The 15,615-nt window shown below is 43.5% G+C and overlaps 8 protein-coding genes across 8 annotated transcripts; 6 read left to right on the top strand and 2 right to left on the bottom strand.

Annotated features, from left to right (window-relative positions):
• Positions 1–1,476: 1,476 nt before the first annotated feature.
• Positions 1,477–1,681, top strand: PHALS_14313 (uncharacterized protein; the record flags this gene model as incomplete). Its single annotated transcript, XM_024730101.1, has 2 exons — positions 1,477–1,612; positions 1,659–1,681. 2 exons carry the CDS (start codon positions 1,477–1,479, stop codon positions 1,679–1,681), a joined length of 159 nt encoding a protein of 52 aa, XP_024580412.1.
• Positions 1,682–3,447: 1,766 nt separating this feature from the next.
• Positions 3,448–3,705, top strand: PHALS_14312 (uncharacterized protein; the record flags this gene model as incomplete). The annotated part of the gene is made up of 2 exons (XM_024730100.1): positions 3,448–3,503; positions 3,585–3,705. 2 exons carry the CDS (start codon positions 3,448–3,450, stop codon positions 3,703–3,705), a joined length of 177 nt encoding a protein of 58 aa, XP_024580411.1.
• Positions 3,706–4,268: 563 nt separating this feature from the next.
• Positions 4,269–4,546, bottom strand: PHALS_14311 (uncharacterized protein; the record flags this gene model as incomplete). Its single annotated transcript, XM_024730099.1, has 2 exons — positions 4,269–4,400; positions 4,493–4,546. 2 exons carry the CDS (start codon positions 4,544–4,546, stop codon positions 4,269–4,271), a joined length of 186 nt encoding a protein of 61 aa, XP_024580410.1.
• Positions 4,547–5,694: 1,148 nt separating this feature from the next.
• Positions 5,695–6,021, top strand: PHALS_14310 (uncharacterized protein; the record flags this gene model as incomplete). Its single annotated transcript, XM_024730098.1, has 1 exon — positions 5,695–6,021. The coding sequence occupies one exon, from the start codon at positions 5,695–5,697 to the stop codon at positions 6,019–6,021; it is 327 nt and encodes a 108-aa protein (XP_024580409.1).
• A 1,024-nt stretch (positions 6,022–7,045) lies between these two features.
• PHALS_14309 (uncharacterized protein) lies at positions 7,046–7,828 on the top strand (the record flags this gene model as incomplete). Its single annotated transcript, XM_024730097.1, has 2 exons — positions 7,046–7,108; positions 7,718–7,828. The coding sequence occupies 2 exons, from the start codon at positions 7,046–7,048 to the stop codon at positions 7,826–7,828; spliced, it is 174 nt and encodes a 57-aa protein (XP_024580408.1).
• Positions 7,829–9,266: 1,438 nt separating this feature from the next.
• On the top strand, positions 9,267–9,584 carry PHALS_14308 (uncharacterized protein; the record flags this gene model as incomplete). The annotated part of the gene is made up of 2 exons (XM_024730096.1): positions 9,267–9,343; positions 9,425–9,584. The coding sequence occupies 2 exons, from the start codon at positions 9,267–9,269 to the stop codon at positions 9,582–9,584; spliced, it is 237 nt and encodes a 78-aa protein (XP_024580407.1).
• A 3,925-nt stretch (positions 9,585–13,509) lies between these two features.
• Positions 13,510–13,828, bottom strand: PHALS_14307 (uncharacterized protein; the record flags this gene model as incomplete). Its single annotated transcript, XM_024730095.1, has 2 exons — positions 13,510–13,626; positions 13,739–13,828. The coding sequence occupies 2 exons, from the start codon at positions 13,826–13,828 to the stop codon at positions 13,510–13,512; spliced, it is 207 nt and encodes a 68-aa protein (XP_024580406.1).
• An 891-nt stretch (positions 13,829–14,719) lies between these two features.
• PHALS_14306 (25S rRNA (adenine(2142)-N(1))-methyltransferase, Bmt2) lies at positions 14,720–15,571 on the top strand (the record flags this gene model as incomplete). The annotated part of the gene is made up of 1 exon (XM_024730094.1): positions 14,720–15,571. One exon carries the CDS (start codon positions 14,720–14,722, stop codon positions 15,569–15,571), a length of 852 nt encoding a protein of 283 aa, XP_024580405.1.
• Between the last annotated feature and the right edge of the window lie 44 nt (positions 15,572–15,615).

Here is a 15,615-nt window from a genome sequence, read left to right as displayed (position 1 = left end):
ATATGTTGGATCAATAGTTTAGCTGCTCATGGGATACATCAGCACATATCTTCTCGTGATAAGTGTTGCCGATGGGATGCTTCGTGAGTGATTAAGAGCACACCGGAAGTTATATTACGCGCCAATCGAGCTTTCATCGTATGAGAACATAGCTTTTGAAGCCGTATCGTATCTATACACAGACATATACATATCGAAGATTCACTTGTCCATAGCCGAGCAAAGAATAAAAAGCCAACAGCGGAGAACCGCATCAATTGCTTGCAAGCGGGACTACTTGAATTTAGGTGCTGAAGAATAATGATCCCCAAAATGGACAAGTTTGTTATCGTAACCGACAAAATTTCAGCTACAAATTACTTCATTAAGAAGCGGAGTCTGAGGGCAGAATCCAGCAAAAAAAGTCAATCGATTAGTGCATTTGTTACAAGAAAGCATTGGAAGAGGCCTGGCCTATCCAACTCATCGCACAACAACAAGCCATGATAGTACAAGTCCTTATTGTATGTTAAAAGAGATATCACATGGTGCTGCAAGGGCGACAGATGAAGCAGCTTCCATACAAAAAAGCATGAATCCCACCCAGCTTTGGCGCATTTATTTTTGTTCAGCATTTATGACATTAAAATAGCGTTTGAGTCATGTCACCTTGAGGCAACAAATTTTCCTTCTACGATAAGGAGCTGCTTGCCATAAAATAAGCTCTTGTCAATACCTAGACACTTTTACTTGTTTCGAAGCTATTTTTGCGCCGTTGCGCACAGCGTTGTCTTCGCAGCAAATCCCAAAGATAATGATGAAATTGTGATTTGGATCTAGCCAAGAAAATTTCAAAGCAGCTTACAGCTGAGGCTAGCTTGATATATCGGCACCTGCGCTTTCGCGTCGCCCAAGAAATGAGCTGTCACATGTCGCTACGGATACGTCGCTAATTGAAGGGCGATATTTAAAGCACAGTATATAGACGCAACATCCGTTCTTTGTCGACAGCGTAGGAAAACGAGAGATCTGTAACCTTGGATGTCGATTTATCGATGCGTTCGGCTACACGTTTGCACCGATACCCCATCTTCAAATACTTGCCATATTTAGACAGACTGACCTTCGCCACCCAACGTGCCGTGATACCACCGGAGGTAGACCCGAGTACAGAACACTGTACCAGACACAAAATAAGGCCACCCTGTAAGAGAAAATATCATAAGTGCTTGCGGTCGACAGAGCAAAGTTGCGCTCATTCCAAATTGAACCGTTTACGGGCACACAGATACCAGATTGAACTACGTTGTTTGTGCCTGAAGAAAGTATGAACACGTTGTATGCTACAGGGGTCAGCAAATCCATATCGCGAGCTCGCTCTTATCAATTAACCGGCTGTGAAGCGCTCTGTGTCATCCGCTATAGTATAAATGCACTTTGCTATAGAACAACAACGTGGTATCGAGCCGTCCAAGATCCCTCAAACCACTCCGCACTATGGACCAGAAGGCGCATCCTAAACATGGCTCGTCAGGGTATTGGTCAGATGGTGAGACTGTCAAAGAGTCAACGTGTCTCCATCGTCAGGAATGTTCTCGAGGGTCTGCCGCAGTTCGATGGATATCCATAAATGGTGCTTGATGAGCAAGGAGTGCTCCACCTTCATGTGAAACGGATAGTGGGTGGCGGAATTCCAGTATAAGAAAAAGTAAGACGAATACCGAAGTTCAAAGATTGATGAAGCTTGAAATATATGTGAAGTCACAATGACGTCGTAAAATTATTTTATCAGCGCACCATTGGATTTATTCTTCTATGGATAACAAACATAGATCAATATTAGAATTGAAAATTAATATTGATATAAGCATAGTGCACATCTGGCAACTATGTAGGGTTCGACCTTGCTTCATGTGCTAAGCTTGGTCGACGGCCGCAAAGCTGTACGATAGCGATGAATATGTTTGCTGACAGCAACAGCTTTAAATGACGAGTTTTCATCTCGACATCCACTTGCACTTAGTACTTTTGCAAAGCCACGCATTTGTAGCGGTCCAGCCTGAAATCGTATATGCGCGCGACAATCTCTTCGATAATAGTTACCCAAGGGACGGTATTCACGGAAGAAAATGTTTTACCCTACGTTTGCTGCTCTAGGCGCTGGGAGTGATCATGGTGAGTGCTAAAATGTGGTTTTCTGAAAAGCTTAATTGGCTATCTACCCAAACAGACGTCTGCACGCATTGGGATGTAAGGGTCTTGCCCCAAAGCGACAAGCAATTTTTGATGGTTCGAGCCCAAATCACTGCGTAATTGATTTTGCGAAAGTTATCGCAGCTGTTGCGCTTAAGGACAGGCAATCTCGATTTGCTGAGCCAAGATCAGTGTACCATAAATTTACCGGATGTCATCATGGCTTTGTAGTGAGATGATGCAATACTCCCGCTCCAGAGCACGAGTAGGAAGTGTGCAAACTATGAAGAGAAAAGTAGATATTTACAAAATACCTTTTCCTCAGTTGACAGCTATGTTGACAGCTATGAAATGTGGTTGAAACAAAAGAGTCAGGCCAGGTGCTGTAGAATTACTCTCATCAGCCTCATCAATAAAAAATCACAAAAAAGGTGCTAGGTTCGTTAGTAAAAAAAGCGTTTTCCACTAAACATTGTTAAGCTACAGAGGTACGCTAGGAATTGGAAAGGGCTTATCTAGTAGCCGCCGCTAGGGTAAACAGAATGAATGTGATCAAGCGCAGTGAGGACTCTTTCACCGCACACTGTTCCAGGTTAGCTGATTAAGTGTCAGTCTTATTGTTTTTTTCATCTTGATGAGAGAAGATGTGACAGGGTACATTTTGTTATCATGGATAGGGTAAAAGTCACGCTTTTGTGTACAGTTCAGATGTGGTACTGACGATAATGATGATATTTCGGAAAGCAGATATTCGCAAGACACGTGAGCTATTAGCCTCACATCTTGCGGATCATACAAAATACAATTGGACATAATTAACGCACTTTTTTGGACTGTTTACAGAGGGATGAATTCTAGATATACGTCACTCTTAAAATCGTGCTAGAGTAAATGTAAAACGAATCGCTGGAGCAGCTCTAAAATCCGCTCGTGGGTTGAGCTTACGGTCTCATACTTGATGTGCTGCTAACGCGAACGCTTCGAACTGAAGCTTCTTTCGTACAAGGCGTACGACAACCTCGCTGAACTTGGTAAAACGTACTGTCAATTTGACGATCTAGACTTTCTGAATCGGAGGATGGACACACGGTCATTCCACTCTGTCATTTAAACAACAAGATTCTCTTGCGGATCTCGGTTCTTATATCAATCTGATTGAGTAGTAAGACTATCTTAGAATCGAAAGCATTACTCGCTCATCTGGATGATGACCAGCTATGATAACACGCTGTATCGACAGCTTTAATCTCTCGGCCAATCATATGTGAATAAAAAATGACTTTAACGAAGTGGCTGCATTTGCTAAGCTCGGAAGATCACCGGCGTACCATGTGCGACAAAAACTGCTATCCATCCGTCGAGTAGAGCTGATAGCCCTGCTTGCGTCTGACCATTTAACAAGCGCGGTTTAGACCACCACGTCTTGAACAAATCTGTACAGATGTGGCTCCCTTAAAATTACCGCGCCGTCAATTGTGGAAGCAGAAAGCGTCGCCTGCACTTATTATTTTACATGCCGGTTCTGGAACATAAGCTATGGGTTGTATAATCACACCGAAGGCGACTGATCTTAGTCAAGCCAAAAAGGGATAGTTTGATTCAAACCGGTACACAGCACCGTGGTATTTGTAGATGCTCTCTTTGCGGACGTGTCGAGCATTTAAACTGGTTAAAAGGTGCAAAGGTCGAGCTCTCTCGAAAGATCGCTTGATAAAACCCTCGCAGGGCAACGTCGGTGAGCACTTACCATAGTTGTGTTTGAGTCTCACGAGCCTAAAGTGACAGGGAATTCAACTCGAAACTAGAAGCAACTATTTTTAAGCAAAAGGTGAGCTCAAGATACGTATACGCGCTTGCCCTTAAGTCATTTCTGTACAGATCATGCACCACTGTGCACAGCGACTTCGTGATTGTATATGTAACATAAAATGTCAGTATAAGTAAATGCCAGGTCGGTAAAGGGTGGATACGCTATTACATTGGCTTGACTTTGATGTGTCACATGTCACAATGGCGAGGTCACGCATCGATGAGGCACACGCATAGTGTGCAAAGCAGATGTAGAAACAAAACAGCAATCAACTTTAATTTTAAATTTAGGAAAGCGTTTGATAACATGTTTGCTCTGAATCTTTTGTCTTCATGGGTGTCATAGTTTCGCAATGACCTGCTTGACGCTCGACGTGTTTGGGACCCGTATGATGAGAAACGCCAGTTCGTGTCATAAACTACCCTATGTGAGTAAATATACGGCGTATTAAGAGTGGTGGGAGAGCTCGTTTGTTTTAGTTGCTCAACATATAGTCAGGTATGTGCTTACGTAAAATGTGTCAACAATTTGGATACTCGTCGCACGGGTGGCGATAATAACCATTTCCGACCCAGTGTTAATACCCCCTCGATTCGAAATCAAGCATTGATCTTGCGATATACGTGTTCGGTAATCCCAGGATTGTGGTCGTTTTAAAGCTTCCAAGAAAATAGATTATCTCGAAGCGGGCTCTGACGTATCGTCACCAGTGGGAATACATACAAGCTGCTACTTGACAGGCTTTTCGTCAGCATGGCTTGCCGGTGCAGTTATGTCGAGCCAGATTTGCGATTTACAGCAAAATTTTGATGATCAATAAAACACCCAGATGAAAACACCGCCGCTGAAAGTCTCCAGGCACATGGCTATATGGGGTTTTCTCATTGCGTTTTGGAGGCTTTTTGTCAGGTGTATTTGTTCGAGCAAATGCTCTGGTGAAGCAAATTGCTCCTACCCATTGAGTATGCGCTGAAAAACGCGGTACGCATCTTCACCTAATTTCTCTCACTATTCATGACAGTCAAACATAATCTCTCTTACACAAGTGCGGATATTACCTAGAGATAATTGTCAATTTGATTTGTCTTTTCACCTAAGCTACACTTCGTAGCATAATCGATAAAACCATTATGTACCTTGTGCAGAGTGTGCGACACTACGGCTGAGAGCCAGGGTGTGTAAGACACAACTTGTAGACACCATGGTGTATAAAATCTTTCTTGTAGATACCGAAGGTGAGCAAAATACGCACCAATTTGAATCGTTTGGGAATTTCAACCGATCGAGATTGATCGACTTACACAAGCAGCGTCAAATTGCAACTTCGCTGTATCAGAAGCTGTGCTCTTATCTTCATACAACAACAACTTGAGTTTGAGAGCGTTTTTTTCGATGTCGATGTCGCCGTCGATGTTAATATACGCTCTAAGCTAACGTTTGCTGCCGCGATCCGGGCGAGGCGACTTGTCTATTTTTACCTTTGTGCAAATCGCGCAAGGTACAATTTGGTATCTCCCAAGCTCTCGGTAATGTTTGTACAGCTCTCACGATGAATTAAAAATATTTTGATTGCTACTTTCTCGAAGCGAAGCATAATTCCAGAAAGTGCTAGCTTGAAGCCAAAAATGGAGTATATAACGCAAGCTTCAGCGCTAACTTTGCTGTTTGTTTGAGTAAAAGGCACGCATACGGGGGCGAGTAAAGATACCGCGATGTCGCATTATAAAACTTTTCATGAAAAATTATATTATTACGACACGATTCATATGGCAAAAGTCGTAGCAGCTCATGCGCTTACATACAAACAAGCTCGGCATGCTGAATTATGTTCACCTCATCTGTTACGATCCATATGTGGTCATAAGACCCTCGTGGGCTGTCAAACCACCTTTTGCCGAAAAATCGACACTGAAATGTCAACAAGAACGGATGCAAAGGGTCAGCGAGAAAGCCTATATTTTAACGAGAAGAGACTCCCATATATTATATACCGGAGAGGTTCCCATCGACAGGAATTGGGTTTTGCTTTGTCTCTTTAAATATCGACCCAATATTTAAAGAGTCACCGCGAACGATCTCTCGGGACAACACCTCATCTGCCTCACCGAGTATGGCTCGTAGGTCATCAGCCTCTAACATTGTCTTGTTGTGTCATGCGATCAAATATGGAGCGAGCTGTTGATACGATATCCGATCGTAAATATTAACATTAAAACGGAACAGGTTGTAATACGATACTGGGAATCATAGAGTGTTTAATTTAGCTTGATGTCGTTAGTGGTTCCAGTGAGCTCTCTCAGTTTTTATGGAGACTATAACGAAGTGCGTTAATATGACTAGCGTAATATTTTACCCATACATAGCGCCAATCTCAACAATACCGGAATGAAGTACCATAATGAAGTCTCACGAATACTACCGGAGCCGATGATGATTTGAGACTCGTGACGAAGAGGTCCATTGACAAATGAAGCTGCTAACACCATGCTAAACATTGGATTAGTTTTATTGATGATGGGTATATTTAGTAACTATTTAGATTCTTAAAATGTGTCACTCAGAACTTGGGAGTCGAAATAGTACTCAGTCACTTGAAAGCCCCCTGTTCTGCTCCAGAACGGAGAATTCACAGTGTATCTGAGTAAAGTCGAAGTTTGCTAACTGTCTGCACGGCAAACCTATCCATTTTGCTGTCTGATTCAACATAATTCCCCATATTTATGTGTGGCACATAGATTAATCGACTAATAATCAGAGACTCTGGCTCACAGGGCTTTGCTTTCATAGTGACTGCAAACAATATCTGTGATGTTCACAGCAATAACGCTGCTTAAACACACACTCGTCGAACTAAGAGCGAAATCCATAGTACCACACAGGAGTAAATTGTGATCGTACTCGGTACGAATTAGTGCGGTAACTCTTCATTTGGAAGGGGTCCTTGAAGCAACTACTATTGTCTGCTTACCACACGCTATGCACAAGAAACCGTTTGGTAGATACAGATAATATGAATATATGACAAATATCACCAGCGGATATCGATGGAGAGCGTACGCTGCTATGACGTATGTACGTATTACACAGTTGACTCCCGGGTTTGGAGGAAACCTTGGGAGTTTCAAGGTAAAATGTCTGATGAAGCATAATGGTTAGTACTGGTTACGAATGAGAGCACTGAATGAGAGATCACCAGATCATATGGGTTTCTATCATCACGCTATACAAAACAGAGGCTACACTACCGTAAATTTATCTCAGATCAATCGTTAAGATCAATTGTAGAGAGACGTGATTTATATCTACCACGCTGATATGGTGAACAGACGACTTTTTTAACTTGAAAAACGCTTCCCCTGGCCCCCAAGTTGTGGACGACAAATTCTAGTTTCTGCACCACTAACGCGGTATCAAATAACTATTTCTTGCTGTGAAGAATAAGATTGAAAACCTAGTTGAAATTGGAGAAGCGGTTGTCGGTTAGGCACCGAAGTCTTACCAATTTACATCATCTGTAAAGCTAATATTGATATGTGAATGCGTCTCCCCTCGAAATGACAAGGCACTCTTAGAAATTTCACCTTGATTCCGAGTGATGAGCACAATGGGCAACTTATGTGATTTATAGCGCGCATTGAGATGCTTACTATCTATTATAATGCTCCAATGAGAAAGCTCCATAAACGTCTCGACTAGACGTCCGCGGGGATAAGACTTTGCCATTAGCGACCCTAGATGAATTTGATTCCCTGTGCCCCGCTAGCTATTTCATCACGAGAAGATCGCGCGCGAAAACTTGCAGCAACGAGCAATGTTCCTGTTACCGAGGCCAAGTCTTTAGCATAAACTAGTTTTGAGCGACAGTGTTCACACCGTCTAAAATGCTTGGCACATGCGATCAAAATACGAGTTCATACGTCAAGAGAGAAGAAAGTTTAAGAATCAAATACGGACGACACGCATTCTTTCGAAAATGAGCGTTATTATCCTGCAAAATGGCTCCTCAAAAGTATAGCTTGTACTAAGAACTTCCACGTGAGTATAACCGCATTTAAGGAGGCTAAATGTTTTTTGCATTGTATGCGTAGCGTGTATTTCGAGCCGCAGAGGTGGATGAAGTGCAATGAGTTGGGTTTATATGAGCGTCCCAGGAGATCAATTGCGGGTGTTACTTCAGCATTCAGACTCTTGCGGATACTATTTCTGCTGCATGCCCCGTTAATTTTCTGTTGAGTGGGACTGATGATCAAGATACCTCACAGGGTCTACTAACAACCCCTACCAACATTGATCATCTTGATGAAGTGACATTACATATGCGGATATGAGGATGAAGCTCCAAAATAAAGAGGCTCAGAGAAACGTGGGCTGCTAACCTCACACTATACGAAACCTAATGTTACATTAATAATGATATCAAATAAGCGAAGCGAGATACGACTCGGGATATATGTCACTATCAATTCTATAGGAAGTAAGGAAGCAAGTAGAAACTTGAAGGATTATAGGCCTCACTCCTGGACTCAGTTTACGGACTCGTTCTTTGTGCGTTTGCTAATGCGTATTCGCGGATTCACGACTTCCTCTAAGCAATGTACATAACAATCCTGTTGCCTGTGGTGTCCCTTTGTCGCCAAATATATCGACGACAAAGTCATCAAGAGAATACGCATTCGGAACCGTCAAATCAGTTCAAGCTGAAATCAAGTCTCCATGCTTTGTGGGCGGGTCTTTCGCTTAAAACAACCAAAAATGCCCCCTGAAAGTTAATCACAAGCGCATGATACCGCACAAGTCACACTTCATCGGGAGATCCATCTGCACTTGAAGCGAAAGCGGTCTGAAAACATCGTAATTTCCATGAGGATTGACATTAGGTACTGTTTGCTGACATGAGTATCAAAATATCTCAAATTGCGTATCGCAGCATTACAAGCTACACGTCGTTGTTCTCTGCTTGATTGTACAAAGTACGAAGCCTCTCGTTTTTGGGTCCCGTCACTTTGATATCAAACTTTGCACTAGATCTCCACGAATTATCGCTTGCGGTACTTCAATGATGACAAAATTCCGTTAAGCGAAGCTTCAAGACCCAAGTGTATCTACCTCGATACACTACCTTTTCAAGACGCGAATTCCGGTGCGATAGAAGCACAATCTTTGCAGAACACATTTCAGTCTAAGCTCTAAAGCATACCCGCGCCAAAAATTTTTTTAACTATAAGCCAAAGCACCTGCACGGGGGGGGCTATAAAAAAGACCCTTGTGAACGATTTTTTCGACAATGTCTGGTGAAGAGAACAAGGTGTCTGATAAAGTTGCCGTCGCAGCGCCTTATCACGCATGCGATTTCGAAGTGGGGTATGTTGCAGTCGTGGCAACGAATAGCATAACTCTTGGAGTCATTGTACGAAGTATTCCCTTCCACTGAAAGCGGGGCAGAAATCATGATCGCGCACGGTATGCTTACGGCTGGTTTTGCGGTTCATACACCCGTTCCCTGTGTTATTACTATTCTAATCCAGGACTTGCCCGCTTTGATAGAATACTGTTTGCAAGTGTCCTTATTTTGCCGCTTCCTATGTTCGAACCCCGCTTGTGAACTCACTGATGCTATCCCAGTAAAATGGCCTTGTTTATGGTCAACCCAAATTTGATTGCCTATAATAAAAAAATCCGCGCTTGATTTCGATGCGCTGCGCAATAGACATACGTGGGCTCTCATCAACGCCTGGCCTAAATGTTGCCTAAGCTTTTGCATCGGTGATTATCTAGTCAGTATGTGAGCAATTACCATTCTTTGTTTTAAAGCTGCGGACTCTGCTATTCCTTCGGGGACAACAAATGAATTAAGCGTATCAAGCATGTCGCGGTTTTCCGAGAACAAATCGGAAAGCACTTCGCGTTTAGACTATATGAGACTGTAATGACGAACTGACAAAATCAGAAGGTGGCCGGTGAGATTCTTGCGCTTGCAGACGAAGAAACATATTTATATCTAGCCAGGTTCAGCTCATAAATAAAGAGCTGAAGGTCGAACCGTAATGTACAGTTGATATTTGAGCGTAGCTCGTCGTAAGCTCGACGACGGCGTGTCGCATCATTTTCCTCCGAATAAACGAAATGAAGTGTATAACTTCTGTCGAGACGAGGTCCAGCGCAGAGACCACTTTTTTTAGCAAATGACCTGGATGTTTGGCTCTAGATAACGACGGTTATGTCAGATCAGATCTCTAAGAGACTTTGCGACCTTTTTCACAAAAAACGTCGGTCTTCTTACTAAGTATTGCGTTAACGCCGGGAGTCGCAAGGACCACGCCTTGCTCAGGGGTTCGCTGAGCAATGTTATGGTGCATACGGGGAGGACCCCGAGCACTTAGGTGCTTTAAAGAGCAAGTACTGCAGGATGCAAGAGGTTTGTCAAGGTTTAATCGCAGTGAAAGATCATAATGCGATCACTTTTGTGAAATGTCATTAACAAACAAAAGAAGTTTGAGCCGTAGTGTGGCCAACCTATTCGAGGAGAAGAAGCAACTAGGCACGTGCATGTACTTTTATGAACGTACATCCATCGTACGCTCTTGTTCAATTGCACAAATGTCAAATCGTAAGCTGTACAATATTCGTTTTTCATGTTTGACTTCATTGAATATATTCCGATGCATCAAACTATTTGTACTTTGAAGACGACGATCTCCATAAAGAAACTATCCGAGGCCAACGCAAGCTTTTAACCTCACCTTAAGCATTACAGATATATATTTATGATTGGGTCTAGTACAAAGTGTATATATTTTCTGTTTGAATCGACTTAATCATAAATTTTGTAACCGGAAAATATGTTAGCAAACTTGGAGACTAGTCAGTACACAGTTTTGCAGTTCTGTTCATGCATCAAAGGTGCGTACCCATCCTCCGCATAGCTGTAGGTGCGTCACACGATAGTGGCAACACAGCGATGTAGGTTATTCAAGACAATAATATAACACCTTGTATAGCGTCATGTCGCCCCCCCCTATTTCTTCATCATCAGACCGTGTAACGGGAATTACCCGTCCGTGTATACACACTTACTAAGGAAGGCTGAGGATAACTGACACGCCACCGCGTGTTGCTTACTTTCGGCGACCCGTTGGCTTACGTTGAGCGGAGGGAAAGTGAAGTGAGATGTATGATTTTAGCCAGTAGACCCTCAACCGTTTAAACATGGTAAGTGTCTTCAGTTCTGATACATAAGAACTAAAGGGATATACAACCATACAGGGTGTATAGTCAATGTCAAACACACACAAGGATGTGTTCCACTCAACATGTGCAATAGGTCCTAGACCGCTCTGATCAACCCCCGAAGATCTAAACACGCATTTGCCATTATTTGTCCCACCACCTAGCGCCGGCTTGCAGCTGTGAAAAGTATAACTCGATTTGTACCCTAAAGCTCGCAAGTTTCAGTCGCTTTTCTCTGTTTCATTAGACCCAAATTCTAACTTCCCCTTACAGTCAAAATATTCGAACTTATATTGTGGCGACCGTAGACCATCAGCAAAATCGTTGCTATTAATTCCGTTCTTAAGCTTGATGTCCTGTGACGCTATCTCAGCTCCATGGCCTCGCGCTTGTCCTTTGAACCGGAAGTGGAGTTATGACGCACCAAAGCTGCATCAGAAGAGAAGTTTCACCTTACATTTCTGGTCAAACCTAGGCTCATGGTGACGCCGCCACGCCATTCCTCGACCGCTATCGTATTTGCTGTTCAGGATTTCCCTACCTTAGGTCAAGACAGCGTCTAACACTAGCTAGACTATCAGCTCTTTAGAATGGCTCGAAGATACCTTCGACACTTTGAGACGATGTTCCGCTGCAAGACAAACGGCCGATGCCTTCGAGTACGGTCTATCTATTTTGAACAGTTACGCGTTAAGCTTATCGGTACGACGCCTCTAAACTTATCAGGACTTTTCGCCGCTTTCCAACGCTGAGACAAAATGTTGGCAATCAACAACCTAGGGCTGTGTGCTCCATCTCACTTCAACAAAGTTGATTTCTTAAATCCTGAGGTCTATTGACTTCAGTTACAACACGCACAATTATACTCTTCATTGATACGCCTGCTAGTATTCGCTGTTTCTCGCTGAAGACGAGCTTACGTGAGAGCCTAACTTGACGCAGTCCTTAACCAAGATAGAAGGTCAGTATTTGTCACAAATATTCCACCTGCAAGTTTGTACGTTGCAACTCGGCAGATAAAAATCGATCTTAGTCGCCTCAACTTGACCTCGTTGCACTTCTGGTGCACTAATCAAGCCTAGACGTGTCTTACTTTAACCGGCTGTGAGGCATGAATACTGTGCTTCGCATCAAGACGACACCGTCCGTATCTTTGAACAAAATTGGGTAACCGCATACAGTATCGATACGAGCTATACCAGCACATAGTGTTTATACTTCATTTAGATTTTTTCAAGCTTAGCATCTCAAGCATTCATGCTCATTGTTATTGTTTCGTACCTGTGTATACCATATATTTCACCGAGTCAGAAAGTGGTCATACGTTTGCTACGGAGCTGACAATGAGGTCAAAGGCATCTCAAATGAGCCAGTCCTATCTCAAAAATAGACTCTTCAGCATATTAGTAACAGCAATCTACACTAAGCTTTTTGATTACGTTGTGGAACTGGCTCTGACGGACGGAAGCTGCGCAAAGAACCAAAACACAATCTTTGTGTGGGCCCTTAAAATCATGTTCATGCCCAGACCACTAATGTAACTGTAGTGCAAATTATATCAACATCGTAGCAGGAGACCTTTGCCATGGGCACCTTTTTGCGTTTAGCTAATGTCAATGACATTCATTGTTTGGGAATACGCTTTCAGCTGCGCGTTACTGTAACCTGGGGAAGAGGAGTAAGAACGAATAACCTCGTATCAGCTCAGGTAGCTACTGGATGCCAAATGCGTCTGTTTTGACAATAAGCTGACCACGCCAAATTTGTATGCCGAAGCTTTGTCATGTTGGTTAGAATATTGGCTGGTGCACATAAGTTGTGGGTAAATGACATTGCCAAATCTCTGCGCGGAAAACACTAGCAACTTGTAAAAAGAGAAATATGATAATTGATCGCTGGGCTCTTAGATGGCGCAAGTCGTATTTGTACGTTGCGAGTATGTGATAACCGCCCAATCGAGGATGACCTCCCTCCATTATTTTCCTATTTCTCATGCAAACCCGGGTCGCGACGGCTCTATATGACAGAGTCCGTGAGACGGTTAAGGATAACGCCAATCTAAAACCTTCGCTAAATTTCATTCATTCATTTCTCCGGCCTTTTTGATGGCCGCAAGTGTACGAGCAATTATTCGCATATACAGTGATGTATCAGACGTGGCAGTAGGTAAAAAATAATAATGGCTCACACGTCTGCTCGGTTACAGAGCCTGTTCGCTTCAAAAGACTGTCAAAATTAAGTTTGCTAGACGACAAGATGAGACACACGGATGTACTCGTATCCCGCCCCCGAGGGTAAGCTCAAGGACAAAAAAGCCCTGGTGGAAGCAAATCTCTTGTTGTAACAAGACCACCAAGGAGCCAAGATGCGTCGTGCTTTGTTATTGCACGAATCGCAGTAGGCGACCACGGGCTCTCCTGAATGACAACGGTTTATTTCACCCGGGGACCCTTTTTATAGAATACATTTCGATGGGTAGCACCAACATCTTGTGGTGGCGGGTTACCCCGTGGCACAGAACTGTATTACTGGCCCGTAGACGACTGCAAGAGGTATGTCGTTCTGAACATCAGGTCCTTCAAAGGTAGTTCGTGGGTACCACTTGAAATCCATCTCCATTGCATGATCTTGCAGCCCGGTGAAGACTTTGCTTCCATTGGGGGCGACGTATCACCTTCAATATAAATTATGAAAAAAGTCCAAGGCCCATCATAGGCATGTTACAGCGCATCAAGTAATTAAAGTATACCAATCTCATGGCGCACTGCAAAATACTTATCGTTTTCTGCGTGAAGCGGTTGCAAGCAGGATCCAAATTTAGTCACCTTCGCGTAAGACGACTTGCAGTACGCACGCAGCTTCGCGCTCGCAATCCAATCCACTCCATTCTTCGGCAAATATGATTGACGTCGCTGATTAATGTGAGCACGTTCATAGCACAAAACCGCCTCTAGGCGTGCGTTTATCGCTTCGGGTCCTTGCGCAAAAAGGTGGTCCACGCCCGCAGGGCCAAGCAGGGACATCAGCTTATTAAGCCCATCCTGCATGCCCCGGGGCAAATCGGAGTATTGCTTCATCCTCACAAAGATTCAGTCGTACGCTTCGGCGTAGATTGACTACGAGTACTACCAAGTGCAGCTGGGCTGCCGTAGCTCTTTGCTTAGAGGAAGCTAAGCTAAGGTCGTCGACCTTGCGTTCCCATACAAGAACCATTACGAGTGTAGCGGATCGCAATTAGCTACCTCCAAGAGTACTTAAAATCGTGAACAAGGTAAAGCGTTCAAGCTTGAAACTGTATTTGATTGTTTTATTTGCGGATGAGCCGCCTATATAAGCTTTCGTAACTAAATAGTAAAAAGTGATTAATATGCATTACTGCTATTTTGTTTCGGTGTAGCCACACCATTGTGTAATTACACCGTATTGTGTGACCACACATACAAGAGTACTTATAATTCGGTTACACAGCCTTAAGTTAATGGTCACTTAAGGACAACCTCGACACACAAAATGGTCCTTGCGTCTAAACTTGACAGCAAAGCTGCGGCGTCGAAGCCAGCGAGCAAGTTGATAAAAAAGACTAAAAAGTCTCGGAAAGCGTTACATATTGCTCCTCCGCGCATGAAGTCGCGACGCAAGGCACGAAATGTAATTACTAAATTTCACCGCTTGACCCATGAGCTTGATCGCCTTGAGCAACAGAAATTGGACGAAGTCGAGACACGAAAGCTACGCATTGCCGAAATAAATCAGGAATTGATTGAACTGGGAGGTCGTCAAGCATATCAGGACGCTAGCATTCTTAGCACGAGCTTTCATCGTACATCAAAGTGGGTGTTTCGATTGCTTACACGTTTCGAACTGCGGCCCAAGGCCAAGCAACCGCCATTGCCTGTGCTTGAAGTCGGTGCGATTAACACGCAGCTACTATCGTGTCCATGGCTAAATGTGCGCGCTATTGATCTTAAATCCCGGCACGAACGCATCGAGCAGTGCGATTTTTTCAGTCTTAAGCCCGCTGGCGAGTTTCAGATTGTCGTGTCTAGCATGGTACTTAACTGCGTCCCTGGAGCTGTAAAGCGTGGTCAGATGCTTCGACTGTATAGGGAACACTTAATGGATGGAGGCTTGCTCTTTCTAATGCTCCCGTTGCTGTGCTTGCGTCATTCAAAATTTATGACCTACTCGCGCTTTACAAAAATTCTTGAGGCTGTGGGCTTTCGTGTGCGCGAGACAAAAGATTCACCTAAAGTTGCGTTCTTCTGCTTGGAGCGAACTGAGATATTTAACAAAGACGCTTCCTTCCCACACAAATTATTAGTGTCAGGCAACAAGCGCAACGACTTTAGTGTAGTTATTTAGATAGAAGAGTATGCTTCACTTTGTGAATCTCAAGCGAAAATGCA

Source organism: Plasmopara halstedii (assembly GCF_900000015.1).
Source record: "Plasmopara halstedii genome assembly, contig: Scaffold_816, whole genome shotgun sequence".
NCBI lineage: Eukaryota > Oomycota > Peronosporomycetes > Peronosporales > Peronosporaceae > Plasmopara > Plasmopara halstedii.
This window is presented reverse-complemented; position numbering and strand designations above follow the sequence as displayed.